Below are 17,360 nucleotides of genomic sequence, written 5' to 3' on the forward strand. Positions count from 1 at the left end.
GTAAGTCCTTTATTACTGTTCACCAATCCAACCTGCATCAGAAATCATCTTCGCTGATCCAGAGAGTCAAATAAAATAAATCCAAAGAAAACCAAGTAACTGATTAAGTAATTAGTAATACTAATTCAAGTTCTCTTTATGTTGCTTCTTTTATCCATTTATTAGGTGACTATTCGGTAGACTTTGTAAAAATAAGAGGGGTTTGTTTTGTCCTGCTGTACAAATAGAACCTGACCTGCACATTGTCGGTCAAACAGTCCCTGTGACAGTTCTTGTTTGAAATTTGCATAAAGTAGCAAGAATTTCTTACATTCAGGTTCAACAACAATCTGCAAGCTCTCTAGATTACATACTGAAGTATTACATACCTTTTTATGAATATTAAAGTTCATACGGTAGGGTGTGTACAATCTCTAATGTTATAATCCCCTGTATGCAATGTTCCTGAAATTCCTGAAATTTGTTCTCTGGTCTCTTTTTTTGGCAATAGCTCTAATTTCTTCAGTGCATCACCACATACTAAACTGTAACTGGAGAATTTCATTGGCAGTTGAGTTCGCCAAACAGGTTGCGGGTCATTAACAAGTCAACATGACCAATACCTTATATAAGTCAGAAAATTCACAAAATGTTTTTCACAGCATCGCCTATTCTTTGTGAATCAGGCTGATGTGAAGCCATGGCAATGAAGATCCTCTTTGGTTGTCTTCTGGCAATTGCTATGCTTGTAACTCCCATAAAACCTCAGCCCGCTCTTGTAAAAAAGCCTCAGCAGAATCAGGAGCAACTGAAGCTTATAATTCCTCTGCAGCTATGGCAAAACCTGAAGCCTCAGACGCCTCAGACGCCTCAGCAGCCTCAGCATCAACCGAAGTCTCAGACGCCACAGACCACCCAGGAGCCTCCGCAGTCTCAACAGCCACAGCATCAATCGAAGTCTCAGACGCCTCAGACCCCTGAGCAGCCTCCGCAGCCTCAGCAGCCTCAGCAGCCTCAACAGCCTCCACAGCCTGAGCAGCCTCAGCATCAATCGAAGTCTCAGACACCTCAGACCCCTCAGGAGCCTCCGCAGCCTCAGCAGCCTCAGAAGCCATGGATTCAACCGAAGCCTCAAACGCCTCAGCAGCCTCAGCAACCACAGCAGCCTCCGCAGCCTCAGCAGCCATGGATTCAATCGAAGCCTCAAACGCCTCAGCAGCCATGGATTCAATCGAAGCCTCAAACGCCTCAGCAGCCTCAGCAGGCACAGCAGCCTCCGCAGCCTCAGGAGCCTCAGCAGCCATGGGTTCAATCGAAGCCTCAAACGCCTCAGCAGCCTCAGCAGGCACAGCAGCCTCCGCAGCCTCAGGAGCCTCAGCAGCCATGGATTCAACCGAAGCCTCAAACGCCTCAGCAGCCTCAGCAACCACAGCAGCCTCCGCAGCCTCAGCAGCCATGGATTCAATCGAAGCCTCAAACGCCTCAGCAGCCTCAGCAACCACAGCAGCCTCCGCAGCCTCAGCAGCCATGGATTCAATCGAAGCCTCAAACGCCTCAGCAGCCTCAGCAGCCATGGGTTCAATTGAAGCCTCAAACGCCTCAGCAGGCACAGCAGCCTCCGCAGCCTCAGGAGCCTCAGCAGCCATGGATTCAACCGAAGCCTCAAACGCCTCAGCAGCCTCAGCAACCACAGCAGCCTCCGCAGCCTCAGCAGCCATGGATTCAATCAAAGCCTCAAACGCCTCAGCAGCCTCAGCAGCCATGGGTTCAATCGAAGCCTCAAACGCCTCAGCAGCCTCAGCAGGCACAGCAGCCTCCGCAGCCTCAGGAGCCTCAGCAGCCATGGATTCAACCGAAGCCTCAAACGCCTCAGCAGCATCAGCAGCCATGGGTTCAATCGAAGCCTCAAACGCCTCAGCAGCCTCAGCAGGCACAGCAGCCATGGATTCAACCGAAGCCTCAAACACCTCAGCAGCTTCAGCAACCACAGCAGCCTCCGCAGCCTCAGCAGCCATGGATTCAATCGAAGCCTCAAACGCCTCAACAGCCTCAGCAGCCATGGATTCAACCGAAGCCTCAAACGCCTCAGCAGCCTCAGCAGCCTACGCAGCCTCAGCAGCCTCAGCAGCCATGGATTCAATCGAAACCTCAAACGCCTCCACAGCCTAAGCAGCCTCAGCAGCCATGGATTCAACCGAAGCCTCAGCAGCCACAGCAGCCTTCGCAACCGAAGCCTCAAACGCCTCAGCAGTCAGAGCAGCCATGGATTCAACCGAAGCCTCAAACGCCTCCTCAGCCTCAGCAGCCATGGATTCAACCGAAGCCTCAGACACCTCCGCAGCCTAAACAGCTTTCGCAGCCTCAGCAGCCATGGATTCAATCGAAGCCTCAAACACCTCAGCAGTCAGAGCAGCCATGGATTCAATCGAAGCCTCAAACACCTCAGCAGTCAGAGCAGCCATGGATTCAACCGAAGCCTCAAACGCCTCAGCAGCCTCAGCAGCCATGGGTTCAACCTGGGCCACAAACGCCTCCGCAGCCTCAGCAGCCTCAGCAGCCATGGATTCAACCGAAGCCTCAAACGCCTCAGCAGCCTCAGCAGCCATGGGTTCAATCGAAGCCTCAAACGCCTCAGTCGCCTCAGCAGGCACAGCAGCCTCAGGAGCCTCAGCAGCCATGGATTCAACCGAAGCCTCAAACGCCTCAGCAGCCTCAGCAGCCATGGATTCAACCGAAGCCTCAAACGCCTAAGCAGCCGCAGCAACCACGGCAGCCTCCGCAGCCTCAGCAGCCATGGATTCAATCGAAGCCTCAAACGTCTCCTCAGCCTCAGCAGCCATGGATTAAACCTGGGCCTCAAACGCCTCAGCAGCCAGAGGAGCCATGGATTCAACTGAAGCCTCAAACGCCTCAGCAGCCTCAGCCCCCACAGCAGCCTCAGCAGCCATGGATTCAACCGAAGCCTCAAACGCCTCAGCAGCCATGGATTCAATCGAAGCCTCAAACGCCTCCGCAGCCTCAGCAGCCACAGCAGCCTCCGCAACCTCAGCAGCCATGGATTCAACCGAAGCCTCAAACGCCTCAGCAGCCTGAGCAGCCATGGATTCAACCTGGGCCGCAAACGCCTCAGCAGCCTCAGCAGTCATGGATTCAAACAAAGCCTCAAACGCCTCCGCAGCCTCAGCAGCCTCAGCAGCCACAGCAGCCTCCGCAACCTCAGCAGCCATGGATTCAACCGAAACCTCAAACACCTCAGCAGCCTCAGCAGCCACAGCAACCTCCGCAACCTCAGCAGCCTTGGATTCAACCGAAGCCGCAAACGCCTCAGCAGCCAGAGCAGCCATGGATTCAACCGAAGCCTCAAACGCCTCCGCAGCCTCAACAGCCATGGATTCAACCTGGGCCTCAGACACCTCCGCAGCCTAAGCAGCCTAAACAGCCTCCGCAACCTCAGCAGCCATGGATTCAACCGAAGCTTCAAAGGCCTCAGCAGCCTCAGCAGCCATTGATTCAACCTGGGCCTCAGACGCCTCAGCAGCCTAAACAGCCACCACAAGCGCAGCAGCCATGGATTCAACCGAAGCCTCAAACGCCCCAGCAGCCAGAGCAGCCATGGATTCAACCGAAGCCTCAAACGCCTCCGCAGCCTCAGCAGCCATGGATTCAACCTGGGGCTCAGACACCTCCACAGCCTAAGCAGCCTAAACAGCCTCCGCAACCTCAGCAGCCATGGATTCAACCGAAACCTCAATCACCTCAGCAACCAGAGCAGCCATGGATTCAACCTGGGGCTCAGACACCTCCGCAGCCTAAGCAGCCTATACAGCCTCCGCAACCTCAGCAGCCATGGATTCAACCGAACCCTCAGGCACCTCAGCAGCCTCAGCAGCCTCAGCAGCCACAGCATCAACCAAAGTCTCAGACGCCTCAGAAGCCAGAGCAGCCATGGATTCAACCGAAGCCTCAAACGCCTCCTCAGCCTCAGCAGCCATGGATTCAACCGAAGCCTCAAACGCCTCAGCAGCCAGAGCAGCCATGGATTCAACCGAAGCCTCAAACACCCCCACAGCCTCAGCAGCCACAGCAGCCTCCGCAACCTCAGAAGCCATGGATTCAACCGAAGCCTCAAACGCCTCCTCAGCCTCAGCAGCCATGGATTCAACCGAAGCCTCAAACACCCCCACAGCCTCAGCAGCCACAGCAGCCTCCGCAACCTCAGAAGCCATGGATTCAACCGAAGCCTCAAACGCCTCCTCAGCCTCAGCAGCCATGGATTCAACCAAAGCCTCAAACACCTCCGCAGCCTCAGCAGCCACAGCAGCCTCCGCAACCTCAGCAGCCATGGATTCAACCGAAGCCTCAAAGGCCTCAGCAGCCTCAGCAGCCATGGATTCAACCTGGGGCTCAGACGCCTCCTCAGCCTCCTCAGCCTCACCATCCATGGATTCAACCGAAGCCTCAAACGCCTCAGCAGCCAGAGCAGCCATGGAATCAACCAAAGCCTCAAACGCCTCCGCAGCCTCAGCAGCCACAGCAGCAACAGCAGCCCTCGCAACATCAGCAGCCATGGATTCAACCGAAGCCTCAAACGCCTCAGCAGCCTCAGCAGCCATGGATTCAACCGAAGCCTCAAACGCCTCCGCAGCCTCAGCAGGCACAGCAGCCTCAGCAGGCACAGCAGCCATCGATTCAACCGAAGCCTCAAACGCCTCAGCAGCCATGGATTCAATCGAAGCCTCAAACGCCTCCGCAGCCTCAGCAGCCACAGCAGCCTCCGCAACCTCAGCAGCCTTGGATTCAACCGAAGCCTCAAACGCCTCAGCAGCCAGAGCAGCCATGGATTCAATCGAAGCCTCAAACGCCTCCGCAGCCTCAGCAGCCACAGCAGCCTCCGCAACCTCAGCAGCCTTGGATTCAACCAAAGCCTCAAACGCCTCAGCAGCCTCAGCAGCCATGGATTCAATCGAAGCCTCAAACGCCTCCGCAGCCTCAGCAGCCACAGCAGCCTCCGCAACCTCAGCAGCCTTGGATTCAACCGAAGCCTCAAACGCCTCAGCAGCCAGAGCAGCCATGGATTCAATCAAAGCCTCAAACGCCTCCGCAGCCTCAGCAGCCACAGCAGCCTCCGCAACCTCAGCAGCCTTGGATTCAACCGAAGCCTCAAACGCCTCAGCAGCCTCAGCAGCCATGGATTCAATCGAAGCCTCAAACGCCTCCGCAGCCTCAGCAGCCACAGCAGCCTCCGCAACCTCAGCAGCCTTGGATTCAACCGAAGCCTCAAACGCCTCAGCAGCCAGAGCAGCCATGGATTCAATCGAAGCCTCAAACGCCTCCGCAGCCTCAGCAGCCACAGCAGCCTCCGCAACCTCAGCAGCCTTGGATTCAACCGAAGCCTCAAACGGCTCAGCAGCCAGAGCAGCCATGGATTCAATCGAAGCCTCTAACGCCTCCGCAGCCTCAGCAGCCACAGCAGCCTCCGCAACCTCAGCAGCCTTGGATTCAACCGAAGCCTCAAACGCCTCAGCAGCCAGAGCAGCCATGGATTCAATCGAAGCCTCAAACGCCTCCGCAGCCTCAGCAGCCACAGCAGCCTCCGCAACCTCAGCAGCCTTGGATTCAACCGAAGCCTCAAACGGCTCAGCAGCCAGAGCAGCCATGGATTCAATCGAAGCCTCAAACGCCTCCGCAGCCTCAGCAGCCACAGCAGCCTCCGCAACCTCAGCAGCCTTGGATTCAACCGAAGCCTCAAACGCCTCAGCAGCCAGAGCAGCCATGGATTCAACTGAAGCCTCAAACGCCTCCGCAGCCTCAGCAGCCACAGCAGCCTCCGCAACCTCAGCAGCCATGGATTCAACCGAAGCCTCAAACGCCTCAGCAGCCAGAGCAGCCATGGATTCAACCGAAGCCTCAAACACCTCTGCAGCCTCAGCAGCCACAGCAGCCTCCGCAACCTCAGCAGCCATGGATTCTACCGAAGCCTCAAACGCCTCCGCAGCCTCAGCAGCTTCAGCAGCCTGGGCAACAACCGAAGCCTCAGAATCCCCAGACAGACTTCTTTCACACTTGTGACGTGCCTGATAGGTACAGGATACAGTGTGGAGCTCCCAGCATTTCTCCTTCAGTTTGTGAATCAATAAACTGTTGCTATGATGGACAAACGTGCTATTATGGAAAAACTGGTAAGCATCTTTTGTATTTCTTTCAGAATTACATAGGTGTAAGACTATGTAAGACTATAGCATGAGCATGCTTTCAAACTTTTGATCTCAGTGACTCTTCAGTGCACCAAGGATGCCCAAATCATCATTGTGGTGGCCAGAGACGCCACCCTACCTAACGTGGATTTAGACTCAATCAGTTTCAATGGAGATGGACAAAATTGTGGTCCTGTTGGCACCACTTCAGCTTTTGCCATCTACCAGTTCCCCGTCACTGGCTGCGGCACCGTCCTAAAGGTAAGGGTATTAACTCATTAGAGTTGAATTTATTTTTGTTTAACTTCATTTTTAGGTAGTTATGAAGATTCAAACATAGTTCCTGTTACTGTAGGAGGAACCTGGAGTTATTATCTATGAGAACAGGATGTCCTCCTTATATGAAGTTGCTGCGGGACCCTACGGAATGATTACCAGAGACAGCCAATATGAGTATGTTTTTTCTTCCTTCAACACTGAGTGATGACAACATAGAAAGATTGCTACTTCTACTGCTCATCTCATCAAAGCTACATTTTCAGACAACTCAGTGGTTTACAGAGGATAAAGTAACCTGACCTTGAATTCACTAGTATATTCTAGGGTTAGTTAATTGTGATATTTTACAACATGAACTCAAAAAGTTTTCTGACTAACATAGACCCTATCTCTTGTGTCAGGCTGATTGTCCAGTGTAAATACATCGGCAGCACAATTTTGGCTTTGGCAGTTGAGGTTGGCCCTCTTCCAGCACCATCACCGGTTGCAGCTCCTGGACCTCTGCGCGTGGAGCTGAGGCTGGGCAACGGACAGTGTGCTAGCAAGGGCTGTTCGGAAGGTTAGTGTGATGGATATACTTTGTGCAGTGTCTTTTTCAGTGAGTTTGTCAACACCTAATATTTCTGTTTGAGCAGAGGATGTGGCCTACAACTCTTTTTACGTGGATGCCGACTACCCCATCACTAAGGTGCTCAGGGATCCTGTGTACGTTGAAGTTCGAATGCTGGAGAGGACGGATCCCAACCTTGTCTTGACTCTCGGAAGATGTTGGGCAACTTCTAACCCCCACGCTCATAGCCTTCCTCAGTGGGACTTGATGATTAATGGGTAAGAGTAACTAACTGTTGAAAATATTGATTATTATACTTTTTATATTAATCTCAGTCCCTATTCCACACTCTCTCTTCTTGCCCTAGCTGCCCATACAAAGATGACCGTTACCAGACAACCCTGGCCCATGTAAATGCGTCACCAAATGTCTTGCATCCATCCCACCACAGACGTTTTGTTTTAAAGATGTTCAGATTTGTAGCTGCTGCACCGTCTAATCCCGGCAAGGTAGGGAAGGGGCCTTCAGATCCATCGGCTTTAATGCCTCTCAACGAAAAGGTAATCAAAGCTGAGAAAATTGTTTTTAGGTTAATTCAGTTTTTATATATTTTTTTATTAATATCACCATATCTGAATATTTTCAAACAATACATTTTATATTTACTAGGTGTTCATCCACTGCGATACAGCTGTGTGCCAACAGAATCTTGGAAATAACTGTGAACCCAGATGCCCAGAGATAAGAAAGAGTAAGTAGTATGACATATACTATACTGATATTTATAACATGTGTAGAGGGAATACAGTGTTCTGATTGGTTGATAGTGACGGGGGTGGGGGGTGCATTATTGAGCAATAATGTACAGTTGCTGTTCACATCGACCCGAGCTTTCATATCACTGCGCACTCAAAGTAACAAGTTAGCTTTTATAGAAGTAAATCTGTGTCATCAGGTTTTAAAAGCAAAAGATGAATTTTTAGCACTGAATATTTATGCATTGAAATTATGTATCTGAATGTTTTTCAACGTTAAAATACTGCAAAAAAATAAAAAAATGTAACCGCAAATAATTCAACCACAACATCCGGGACCTCAAGGAAGAGCAATCGATTGTAGATTCAAGATCAGGAGCGTTCGTCAAGCAAAAGGAGCGAGCACCCAATACAACTTCGGCTTGTCGGCAACATGGTGACCGGATTGTAGCCATGTCTAATAATAACGGGGCTTTAACTCTTCTTTATCGGCCATCAGTGGGGCCACGTATAAAGAAATACTTAAAAGGACATATAATGTTCACCCTGAAACAAAACATTTTCTTGCCACTGACAAAATACAATTTTATGACAAATATATAAATCATCAGGCCTTCCTAAAAGCTTGGTTGGCTGACGGCGTAGCGCTGTCAAATCACATGATGTTGTATTGCTCGACTGGGATGTAATCCAGGTTGTGGGGAACTTTGAATAAATGTTCTTTTATGTATTTCTTCATACGTGGCAGCGACATATTCACTTATACAATCGTAATCGCTGCAATGGATATGGGATGCATTTTGAACATTTTCAGCAATACGTTTGCAAATGTGTGAAGACACAAGCGACGGAGGCAGACAACATCTGCGGTTGCTATTATTTGCGGTTGAATTATTTGCGGTTGAATTTTTTGCGATTAAATTTTTTGCAGTTTAATTTTTTGCAGTTTAATTTTTTGCGGTTTAATTATTTGCGGTTTAATTATTTGCGGTTTAATATTTTAACATTGAATTATTTGCGGTTTAATTTTAAAACACACGTTGAAAAACATTCAGACACATAATTTCAATGCATAAATATTCAGTGTTCGAAATTCAATCACCTTTTTCTTTCAAAACCCGATGACACAGATTTACTTCCATAGCTTTTGCGCAGTCGTTTTTTCAAATTTGAGCTTTTAGCTGTGTGGCGATCGATTTCAGGCAATAGGAGCTTTTGCATCTTGACAATTAGGGTGGACGTCATGAGCGATGTGAATGAATGAGATGGTTGATGAGATGAGAATGCTGTTTAACATGCACGTACGGGAACTATTTTTCCTCTAGACTGATGAAATGTGATACAAATCCTCTTGTGTCTTAAATTCAAGTCTGACTGCAACTGACCTTTGTCATGTGTTGTACACAGAGAGAGATGTTGCTGCTTCAAGTAAGGGAGGCTCCAGACCTGAGACCACCTTGGTTAGCAGTATGGAGCTAGTCATCACCAACCAAGCATGAGTATTTAGGAATAACATGCAGACAGAACTTGTTCATGAAATATCTGTTTCAGATGCTTATTAATAAAGTGACTGAATTTCAAATAAATCTTTATGTTTCTTAATTTTGTGGTTTGGTGATTCAAATTATTTCTTTTTTTTACCTCACAGAGGTGGCCTTAAAGCGTATTATTGTAGATCAGAAGCAGGTTTGTGTTTCCGATGTTAATGCCAGGGGAACCAACATAAAGTGACAATCCAGCTGTCAAAAACCTTTGCACCATGTGGTGTCACATTTCAGAATAAAGGGAAACCACTAATCAAATGACTACCTAGCACTACCTAGTTTTGTCTTGCATTGAGCTAAGAAAACATGTTATTTAATCCAATCAGTTTATGATTGATTGGAATATAGAACTTGTACACTTCACTGTGTTTTCAAAGTCCCCAAAGGATGATGCCAGTGTTCTTGACTGCCTTTGTCCATTTAACTATCACTCATGCTATACCTTAAAGCCAATAATCAAATAAAAAAATGAATATGCTTACTTATCCATCACAAAGAAGAAAAAAAATCAGTGTGTTTGTATTTATTAATTCATATATATAAATTATTATGTAAAATTATAACACATTTAAAGGCAATAATTGACATAATGGGTGGTTCAACAATGGTTCCCATGATTGGTGTCAAGAGATGAAATCTGTGTAAGGGATCATACTGTGGTTTTAAGGGGGGCAAGGGGAAGATAATAAATTCATTTGTCATACTGTTCTATAATTTTTCCAAATTTGCTTTAAAATAATCGGACCTGTATAAGCTTATCAATATTTTAATAGCTGAACAATTTCTGTAGCTTGTTGTTGGAATTAATGAAGCAGCATTACAACAATAAAATGATTCATGCAATTAGATTTGAAACCACAAGAAGGTTAATACGCTGAAAACACTTCTTTTCCCAGAAGCCTTCAGTTTACCAGTAAACTGACGTATGGAGTCATGAAGTCTCAAATGGCCAATCAGCTTAACATACCAACCCGGAAATCAAATTGTGATTGGACAATGAAAGCGACGGTTGTTCTCATTGAGTGCGAACCATAGGTGCGAATCCTACTCGTCGTCTACCTTAAATCTGCCCCCCCCCCTCCCCTTCTCTCTTCCCCATGAGGCTCATATCATCCACCCATTTTACGCTCTTCCGGCTATCTCGCCTAAGCAGTGAACTGCGGTTGTCAGCGAGTCCCTTGTGCCGGTTGAGACCGACACTTCACACCGGTCTTCCTTTACTCTTTGCCCGGCAACTCGCGATGCAGTCGACTCGAAGTGTAACCACCAGCAGCCATTGCGGGGGCAAAGCCGACACCGAAGGGCCGGGGCTTTTCAATAACGTCCCGACGCTCACAACGGAGGCTCTGGCTCCTCCGGCGGCGGAGAAGATCCGAGTGGGAAACACGCTCCTCGTCAACGAGAGACGGCTAAGGACTCCGAGTCCCCTGTTCGCGGCAAGCTGCGACGACGACTCGGAGTCGGAGGCTTTCAAAGATGGGAGAACCGAGGTGGTGGACCGGGACACCAGGGCCAGGGCGTTTGCCTGGTGCCGAGACTTCCTGTCGGGGTCTTGGAAGACCATCAAAGAGGGGGATTTTCAAATCAGCATCGTCAGGTAAACACTGGCAACTGCAGCTATATGTCCATTCTTTCTTTAACTCGTAAAATGGTAGATATTAATACACTAATCATGGTTATCGTCTGTATGAATCTAATAAGACATTGATAAGGTTGTGCATGTGGAGGAATAAGGCATAATCTATTTGTTGTTCTATAGTGTGAGTGTGTGTGGCTGGATGGAGGGTAAATACATGGACAATATTACTGTTCATGTAGTGTACTCGTGGTATTGGAGCAGTGCGTAATAAGTAGGAGCCAGACACCAGTCCTGTAATCTTGTGATATTTTACCCAAACAGCAAAATAATTTCCTCTTCTATGTGGTTTGATGTCGTTGCAATAACCGGCAAAGATAAACACAACATACAAGAGTTTTAAGGTGTTTACTGGTGTTTTGTGACAAATATTTACAACTGTATTCTATGGTGTGATAAAACCGTTGTTCTCCTATTGCAGTGGCGGACTGAGTAACCTGCTCTACTTGTGTAGTTTGCCTGACCATGTGCAGCCTGTTGGAGAGGAACCTCACCAGGTGCTACTAAGGGTTTATGGAGCCATCTTACAGGTGGGTCTGTCCATGAATGATCCTCAAATAGTATACGGAGGGCTGTACATGTTAAATATTATAGGAGAGAACATTGCTTACCGTTATTGTAGTCAATCTGTTGTTGTATTGTCATTTTCCTTCACATGGAAATATGAACAACACCAAAAAGAGCATCAGACTTATTGTAATCATCTTCTGTGACGTAGGGAGTGGACTCACTGGTGTTGGAGAGTGTGATGTTTGCAATCCTGGCCGAGCGAACTCTAGGACCGAAACTTTACGGCATCTTTCCAGAAGGACGCTTAGAACAGTACCTTCCGGTAAGAATGCACACCTCCGTACCTTTTAGTTTAGTGGGTGAAGACATAGTGACCATGATCATAACATACAACTTTGTTACAGCCTATGGGTTAAATGTGCACGTTCTATGTAATACTTTTTTTGTGCTTTAATTACAAACTCTTGAGTGGCCCGTGTAACGCAAGCACATGTGGGTAGATTTAAAGGCCCTAGTATACTCCCTTTCACTTGTTCATAATATAGAGAAAGCATTTGTATCATCTGCATTTCTGTTTTTACAGAATTCTCGCATGCGCACGGATCAACTGTCAAACCCAGCCATCTCAGTGGAGATTGCCACCAAGTTAGCACGTTTCCATGAAATGAGCATGCCCTTTAACAAAGAGCCTAAGTGGCTCTTTGGAACCTTAAACAAGTAAGGACAACCTGAAATCAATTTCTGTCTTTCTCCAGAACTGCCTATCTTTTAATAATGAAATATACTGTTGTGTTTGTTTTGTTTTTTTGCCGCTGTCAGATACTTGGATCAAGTGATGTCCATCAATTTTGTGCGTGAAGCACACGTTAAGAAGTATAAGAAGCTGATGAAGTTGAACCTACCTGCTGAGCTAGAGAGCCTCCGGTGAGTCTTGGCCCAGTTCTTAAAAGTTGTATGTTGCATGGAGTGACTTAATGCATATGGTATACTTAAAGCTCTAAATTTGTGGTAGTGGTAGTTAAGAAAACAGTGTAGGAGGAAAACCTTGAGTATCCCCTCACCCCTCTGTTCAGTACCTACAAAAGTCACAGGCCTCCTTATAAATAAAGTGTTTGCCAGTCACTTTCAAAACTACATTAAAGGCCACTAGCAGAATGATGATGCAAATTACTATTGTCAAAAAAGTAGGGCTGCAACTAACTATTATTTTGATAATTGATTAAAAAACTACAATTAAAAAGCTTAAATTCAAACAAAAAAACGTTAACTTGATCATCTGGAATAAGAGCTGCTGGAGGCTCCTCACATTCCTTACGTCAAAACGGGACAATGTGGTGCTCTCGTGCCATATTACGTTGATTTTACATATTTTGCCATTAACTTTTAAAATTTATTCAATGCGAAATGCTCGCACACCTTGGACGACTTAACTCGAACAGACGTCTTTGCCTGCGTCATGTGACTCAAAACAACTGCAGCGGCTGCTGCTCTTTCCTCTATGTCGGCATGGCTCTTTTATTTAATTTTTTCGCTCCGGGCGCATCTCTGTGACCCATTGAGTGACGTCATAATCGCGCGACACAGCGAATCCATACTGAAATTTGTTGCCAACACTTTTAATAATCAATTTTTTTAATCGATTTCATTGATTCATTGTTGCAGCCCTAAAAAAAGTGTTCATACTACCTGCCGTAATTTCCAATGTTGTAGCTCTTCACACTGAACATACTATATAACATACTGGATATGTTTGTTGTGCTCACAAAAATGTCCCTCTAGACTTTAGACATGGGGGCATCTTAACTGTTTAACTGCAAACGTTGGAAGGCCACCAAAAACAAATGTTTGATTCACCGTCATGTTGCAGGCAATTTGTTTGTGGACATTTTCTTCTGCCAATGAGGCAGTAAAGTAACCCTGAGAACCTCATCCTGAAAACCAATGTGAGACAGCAAATTGATTACTCTGCTTTCTAGCATGTGCTCGAACCATATCCCAGTTTACGGCCTAAAGCATTGAGACCTAAACATTAAGTATAGTTATTTGCAATATATTTACACTACATGAATAAAGCTATAAGGCTTATTGTTTGAGATTTATTGCCAGTCTAATGGCTGACCTTTGTCCTAATGCCTCCACGACTTCAGTCCTCCAGGCAGTCTGACCTCAGCAGTCAACAGAAAATCAAACCTGTGTTTGTCAGTTTTATCTTTGAGAACATTCATTATCTTGTAGATATGCAGCTGGAGATTTCGTGTAACCGCCACTGCACAGAAATCCCCCGGCTAATTCACATTCCATTCCACCATTTCTTTTTGCTTACATATGAATTTGGATATTTTCCCCCAGCTTAAGATAACACAACATGTTTGTCATTGCCTTTTTCTAGTAATTATTGTCTGGGTTTTATAATAACTACACAAATACAAAAGACTTATATTTTGGCCTTATTTCTCATACACCAGTAATAATGATGAGCGAGTGTTAGAAACCTGAACACAGGGAACCATGTCCCAGTTCAAGAGGTCACAGACCTTTTGAAACACTATGTGTACAGCACTGACGTTATTTTTGTCCTATCCTGTTTTCTGTCACCCCCTACTTCATCTGGCTCCTGTCGCCACAACAGTGCGTTGCTGGCAGCGACTCCCTCGCCAGTGGTGTTCTGCCACAACGATGTGCAGGAAGGTAAAATCGTGTCCGGTTATTGCTTGTGTTTGATCATTGATCAGCCCTCTGGCCTCACCGTCAATGCTTGGGAGAGCAATATAGAACAAAAGTCAAAGAAGGCTGGGGTGGGGGGTTATTAATAGAAACCGCTCCCATTCACTGGCATCCTGCTGTGATCGAAAATGTGTCGATGAGGTGGCAGTCAGGGATTCGGATTGTCTACTTGCAAACCAGCAGCATGTGGACACTAGAAGGTCATACCCACGTGGGATTGTGACATATGCAGATATACCAATATATCTTATTCCAAAATCGTTTTCATTGTTATGGTGCTATCACAGTGTGTGCTCTTCTTTGAAGTCCAATTTTTCCTCACTTAACTGGGGAAAAAACATTCTTAGTTGACCTGGCTCTGTACATTTAGACATATCAATGTTGGGTGTGTGTGTGTGTGTGTGTGTGTGTGTGTGTGTGTGTGTGTGTGTGTGTGTGTGTGTTAAGCTAAACTATCCCCTGTTATAAAGCTCACAGTAGATCAGATGAGAGAGTATGGATGATAATGATGATTGCTTTCCCACCGGCTTGTTGTGCCGCTGCAGGTAATATCCTAATGCTGGAAGATGAGGACCACAACTCATTAGATAAACTCATGCTGATTGACTTTGAGTACAGCAGTTACAATTACAGGTAAAGTGTGAACTTAAAAGGGTTTTAGCATATCAAATATATATATCAGCCGTATTGATAGTTTAGTTTGAACTCCAGTTGTAAATTGTGTCCTTGTCTATTAATATAAATACTATTACATTTTGTTTTGTGTGTAGGGGTTTTGACTTCGGAAACCATTTCTGTGAGTGGATGTTTGACTACACCTATAACCAGTGGCCCTTCTACAAAGCCGTAACAGAGAACTATCCCACCAGAGAGCAGCAGGTGAGTCAAAACGTTGTACCTTTACAGACCAGGGGTGAAAAGGAGTGGGTGGCCTTCTTTTGTACGCCTCCAAAGAAGTGTCTGTCCAGAATCACAGAGATACACCTCTTTGCTCGGTCCCACTACGGAATCTGTCTTAATGACCATATATTTTACTTAAGAACTGAAAGGAAGAAGAACTTGATATAATTTATTTCTAAAAGTGTCTGTCACAGATTTGGATAACTAGAGAGATAACTAGTGTTACTCCGGTAAACCCTGTTTGATTGTAAAGTTGACTTTGCATTTTCCACTCACTTTTCCCTGTGATGCTCAGATTCTATATACTACAGTGCTGATTTCTCAACTTATGGTGTTGTTAGGGATTCTTTCATTGAAAGCAGTCACTGCCCATCTGGAGCGTGATCCAGGTAATCCTCGTGGAACAGATGTATCAAGTGCTCTGATCACCCGGTGCCTTCTAGTGGCAAAACCTGGTAATGCAATGTTGAGTTCAAGATGGAGCTATATCCATTATTTAAACTGTAATTTCTCTCTCTGTACACCACAAAAAATTGAAACTGGATCCAAATGAACCCAAAGTAATTGAAAGAATCAAACAGAAAAAGATAAAATTGTTGCGTTATCTTGCTGTATTCACTATTGTGTAGGGGAGCAGAAAGGGTGTTAATAAATGAGGATTTGTAGACAAATCAACATATGGTAACATCTATTAAAAAAATAATAATTTTTTTTCAGCTTCATTTCATTAGAGGCTATTTGGCAGAGCAGAGAAGACACCATGACATGACTGTGGACCAGACACAGATGGAAGAAGATTTGATACTCGAAGCTAACAGGTAACACATCATTATGTTCCAATCATTTACGGCAGCGGTGTGCGGTTAACGTTTATAAAATAAATCACCAGAACCCTGATATTGTTTTGTTTCCATCATTTGTAGGTACGCATTAGCATCCCATTTCCTCTGGGGCCTGTGGTCCATCATTCAAGCCAAGATATCCAAGATTGAGTTTGGATACATGGTACGTAGGTTCCTTCTTTTCTATTACATGCTATCACCCTCATTATACATTGTTTTAATACAGCAGATTGTTTCAGTAAACCTTGCTCATGGTAAATCATATTGTTTTGCAGGACTATGCCCTGTGTCGTTTTGATGCATACGCCAAGCAAAAGAAGCTCTTCTCCGAACTTCCTCCATCTTAATGAGATTGTAATGTTTATGTTATATTATTGAAACTCCACTATTATGCAGCTTTGCTCAACACAAGCGATGTTGAATGAAAGATAGACATTTAGATTTGTCCATTTTATTGGACATTGAAGCTCCCCATTGTGGGATATTTATTTGAGAACAATTCTTTATCATCGAATGTCGCTGATTGTTTGCGAGGCCCATGACATCTAATTGTGCGCCATTGTAATGTCTTTAAAATTCAGACTATAACTTTTACTGTTTTTTTTTCATTTTGGGATAGCATACCAATCACATTCCACGTGGTAGGTTTCTGTGTGCTTTATTGTTTTTGGTTATTCTACCTCACATCTTTCTTCTGATTCATTCTGCATTCGGGTTTTTAAAAGCGTAACCACATTCGGCAAATTATTGCACAAGGGCTATTTCATACATTTGGTGCAGTATCAATGTCAACAATATTGTTTAATTAAGAGAATAGTATACTCGTAGTATATGGCAGCTTACAATTATGATTATTCATCCATTAACTGTACATTTAACTGTTGGACTATTTAGCTCAGCAGGTACTTTTGTTTGTCTTTTATTTTTCTTTCTGACCTCTTGAATTAAGTTAACTAAAATGTCTAATGCTAATGTATGTAACCATGTCTGCTAGGAATTGCTAAAATTAGATAAATTAATAAAAATGTGTATTTTGATAAAACCGCATCATGTAAGTGAATTAATGTGTTGTTTTTGTCATTTTCTTAAATTTTGTCTATTATTTTGACATTTTTAGAAATATTTTACTTCTGAAAGGAAACTTGAAGTTTAACTGTCTGACGTCAACTACCTTTTAACGTTTTAATTTTAAAGCGACATTGTTCCATTCTGGTAACACGTCTGATTACGTGATGGCGCAATGTTTTAGTCCTCTTTGCACTGCAAAAATATAATAAGCTAATACACATGTATGCTTGTAACCTGTATCAGTGCTGTACTGTTTGTCTTATACCCTGATGTGCATCAAACTATAAAATTATATTTTTACCAAACGCATTCATGCATTTTGTTGAACTTAAAGTCACGCTGTGCAAATGAGACTGCCACATGGTATTCTTAAGAGCGG

At 45.3% G+C, this 17,360-nt stretch overlaps 2 protein-coding genes across 3 annotated transcripts; both read left to right on the forward strand.

Annotated features, from left to right (window-relative positions):
• Window positions 1–625: 625 nt before the first annotated feature.
• LOC119195995 (titin-like) lies at window positions 626–9,359 on the forward strand. 2 transcript variants are annotated; one of them, XM_062562805.1, is made up of 9 exons: window positions 626–3,624; window positions 4,345–6,158; window positions 6,250–6,434; window positions 6,529–6,626; window positions 6,854–7,011; window positions 7,088–7,280; window positions 7,370–7,562; window positions 7,672–7,753; window positions 9,165–9,359. In XM_062562805.1, the coding sequence occupies exons 1-9, from the start codon at window positions 680–682 to the stop codon at window positions 9,254–9,256; spliced, it is 5,760 nt and encodes a 1,919-aa protein (XP_062418789.1). In that variant the 5' UTR covers window positions 626–679; the 3' UTR covers window positions 9,257–9,359. The 2 variants fall into 2 exon arrangements, with proteins under 2 accessions (XP_062418789.1, XP_062418788.1); XM_062562804.1 differs by having other exon boundaries at window positions 626–6,158.
• A 976-nt stretch (window positions 9,360–10,335) lies between these two features.
• chkb (choline kinase beta) lies at window positions 10,336–17,288 on the forward strand. Its single transcript, XM_037451330.2, has 11 exons — window positions 10,336–10,898; window positions 11,359–11,467; window positions 11,656–11,769; window positions 12,031–12,164; window positions 12,267–12,371; window positions 14,077–14,135; window positions 14,717–14,804; window positions 14,942–15,050; window positions 15,789–15,889; window positions 15,995–16,076; window positions 16,189–17,288. Exons 1-11 carry the CDS (start codon window positions 10,399–10,401, stop codon window positions 16,258–16,260), a joined length of 1,473 nt encoding a protein of 490 aa, XP_037307227.2. The 5' UTR covers window positions 10,336–10,398; the 3' UTR covers window positions 16,261–17,288.
• The last annotated feature ends 72 nt before the right edge of the window (window positions 17,289–17,360 follow it).

The sequence above is a fragment of the Pungitius pungitius genome, chromosome 6 (assembly GCF_949316345.1).
Source record: "Pungitius pungitius chromosome 6, fPunPun2.1, whole genome shotgun sequence".
NCBI classification, from domain to species: domain Eukaryota; kingdom Metazoa; phylum Chordata; class Actinopteri; order Perciformes; family Gasterosteidae; genus Pungitius; species Pungitius pungitius.

Bases quoted from the DNA above. Each gene is read 5' to 3' on its own strand.
- LOC119195995 (XM_062562804.1), top strand. From the start codon at position 680: ATGGCAATGAAGATCCTCTTTGGTTGTCTTCTGGCAATTGCTATGCTT. The intron at 7,563-7,671 runs GTAATCAAAGCT...TATATTTACTAG, and splicing joins TAATGCCTCTCAACGAAAAG to GTGTTCATCCACTGCGATAC. The intron at 7,754-9,164 runs GTAAGTAGTATG...TGTTGTACACAG, and splicing joins ATGCCCAGAGATAAGAAAGA to AGAGAGATGTTGCTGCTTCA.
- chkb (XM_037451330.2), top strand. From the start codon at position 10,399: ATGAGGCTCATATCATCCACCCATTTTACGCTCTTCCGGCTATCTCGC. The intron at 11,468-11,655 runs GTGGGTCTGTCC...TCTGTGACGTAG, and splicing joins TTTATGGAGCCATCTTACAG to GGAGTGGACTCACTGGTGTT. The intron at 16,077-16,188 runs GTACGTAGGTTC...ATTGTTTTGCAG, and splicing joins AGATTGAGTTTGGATACATG to GACTATGCCCTGTGTCGTTT.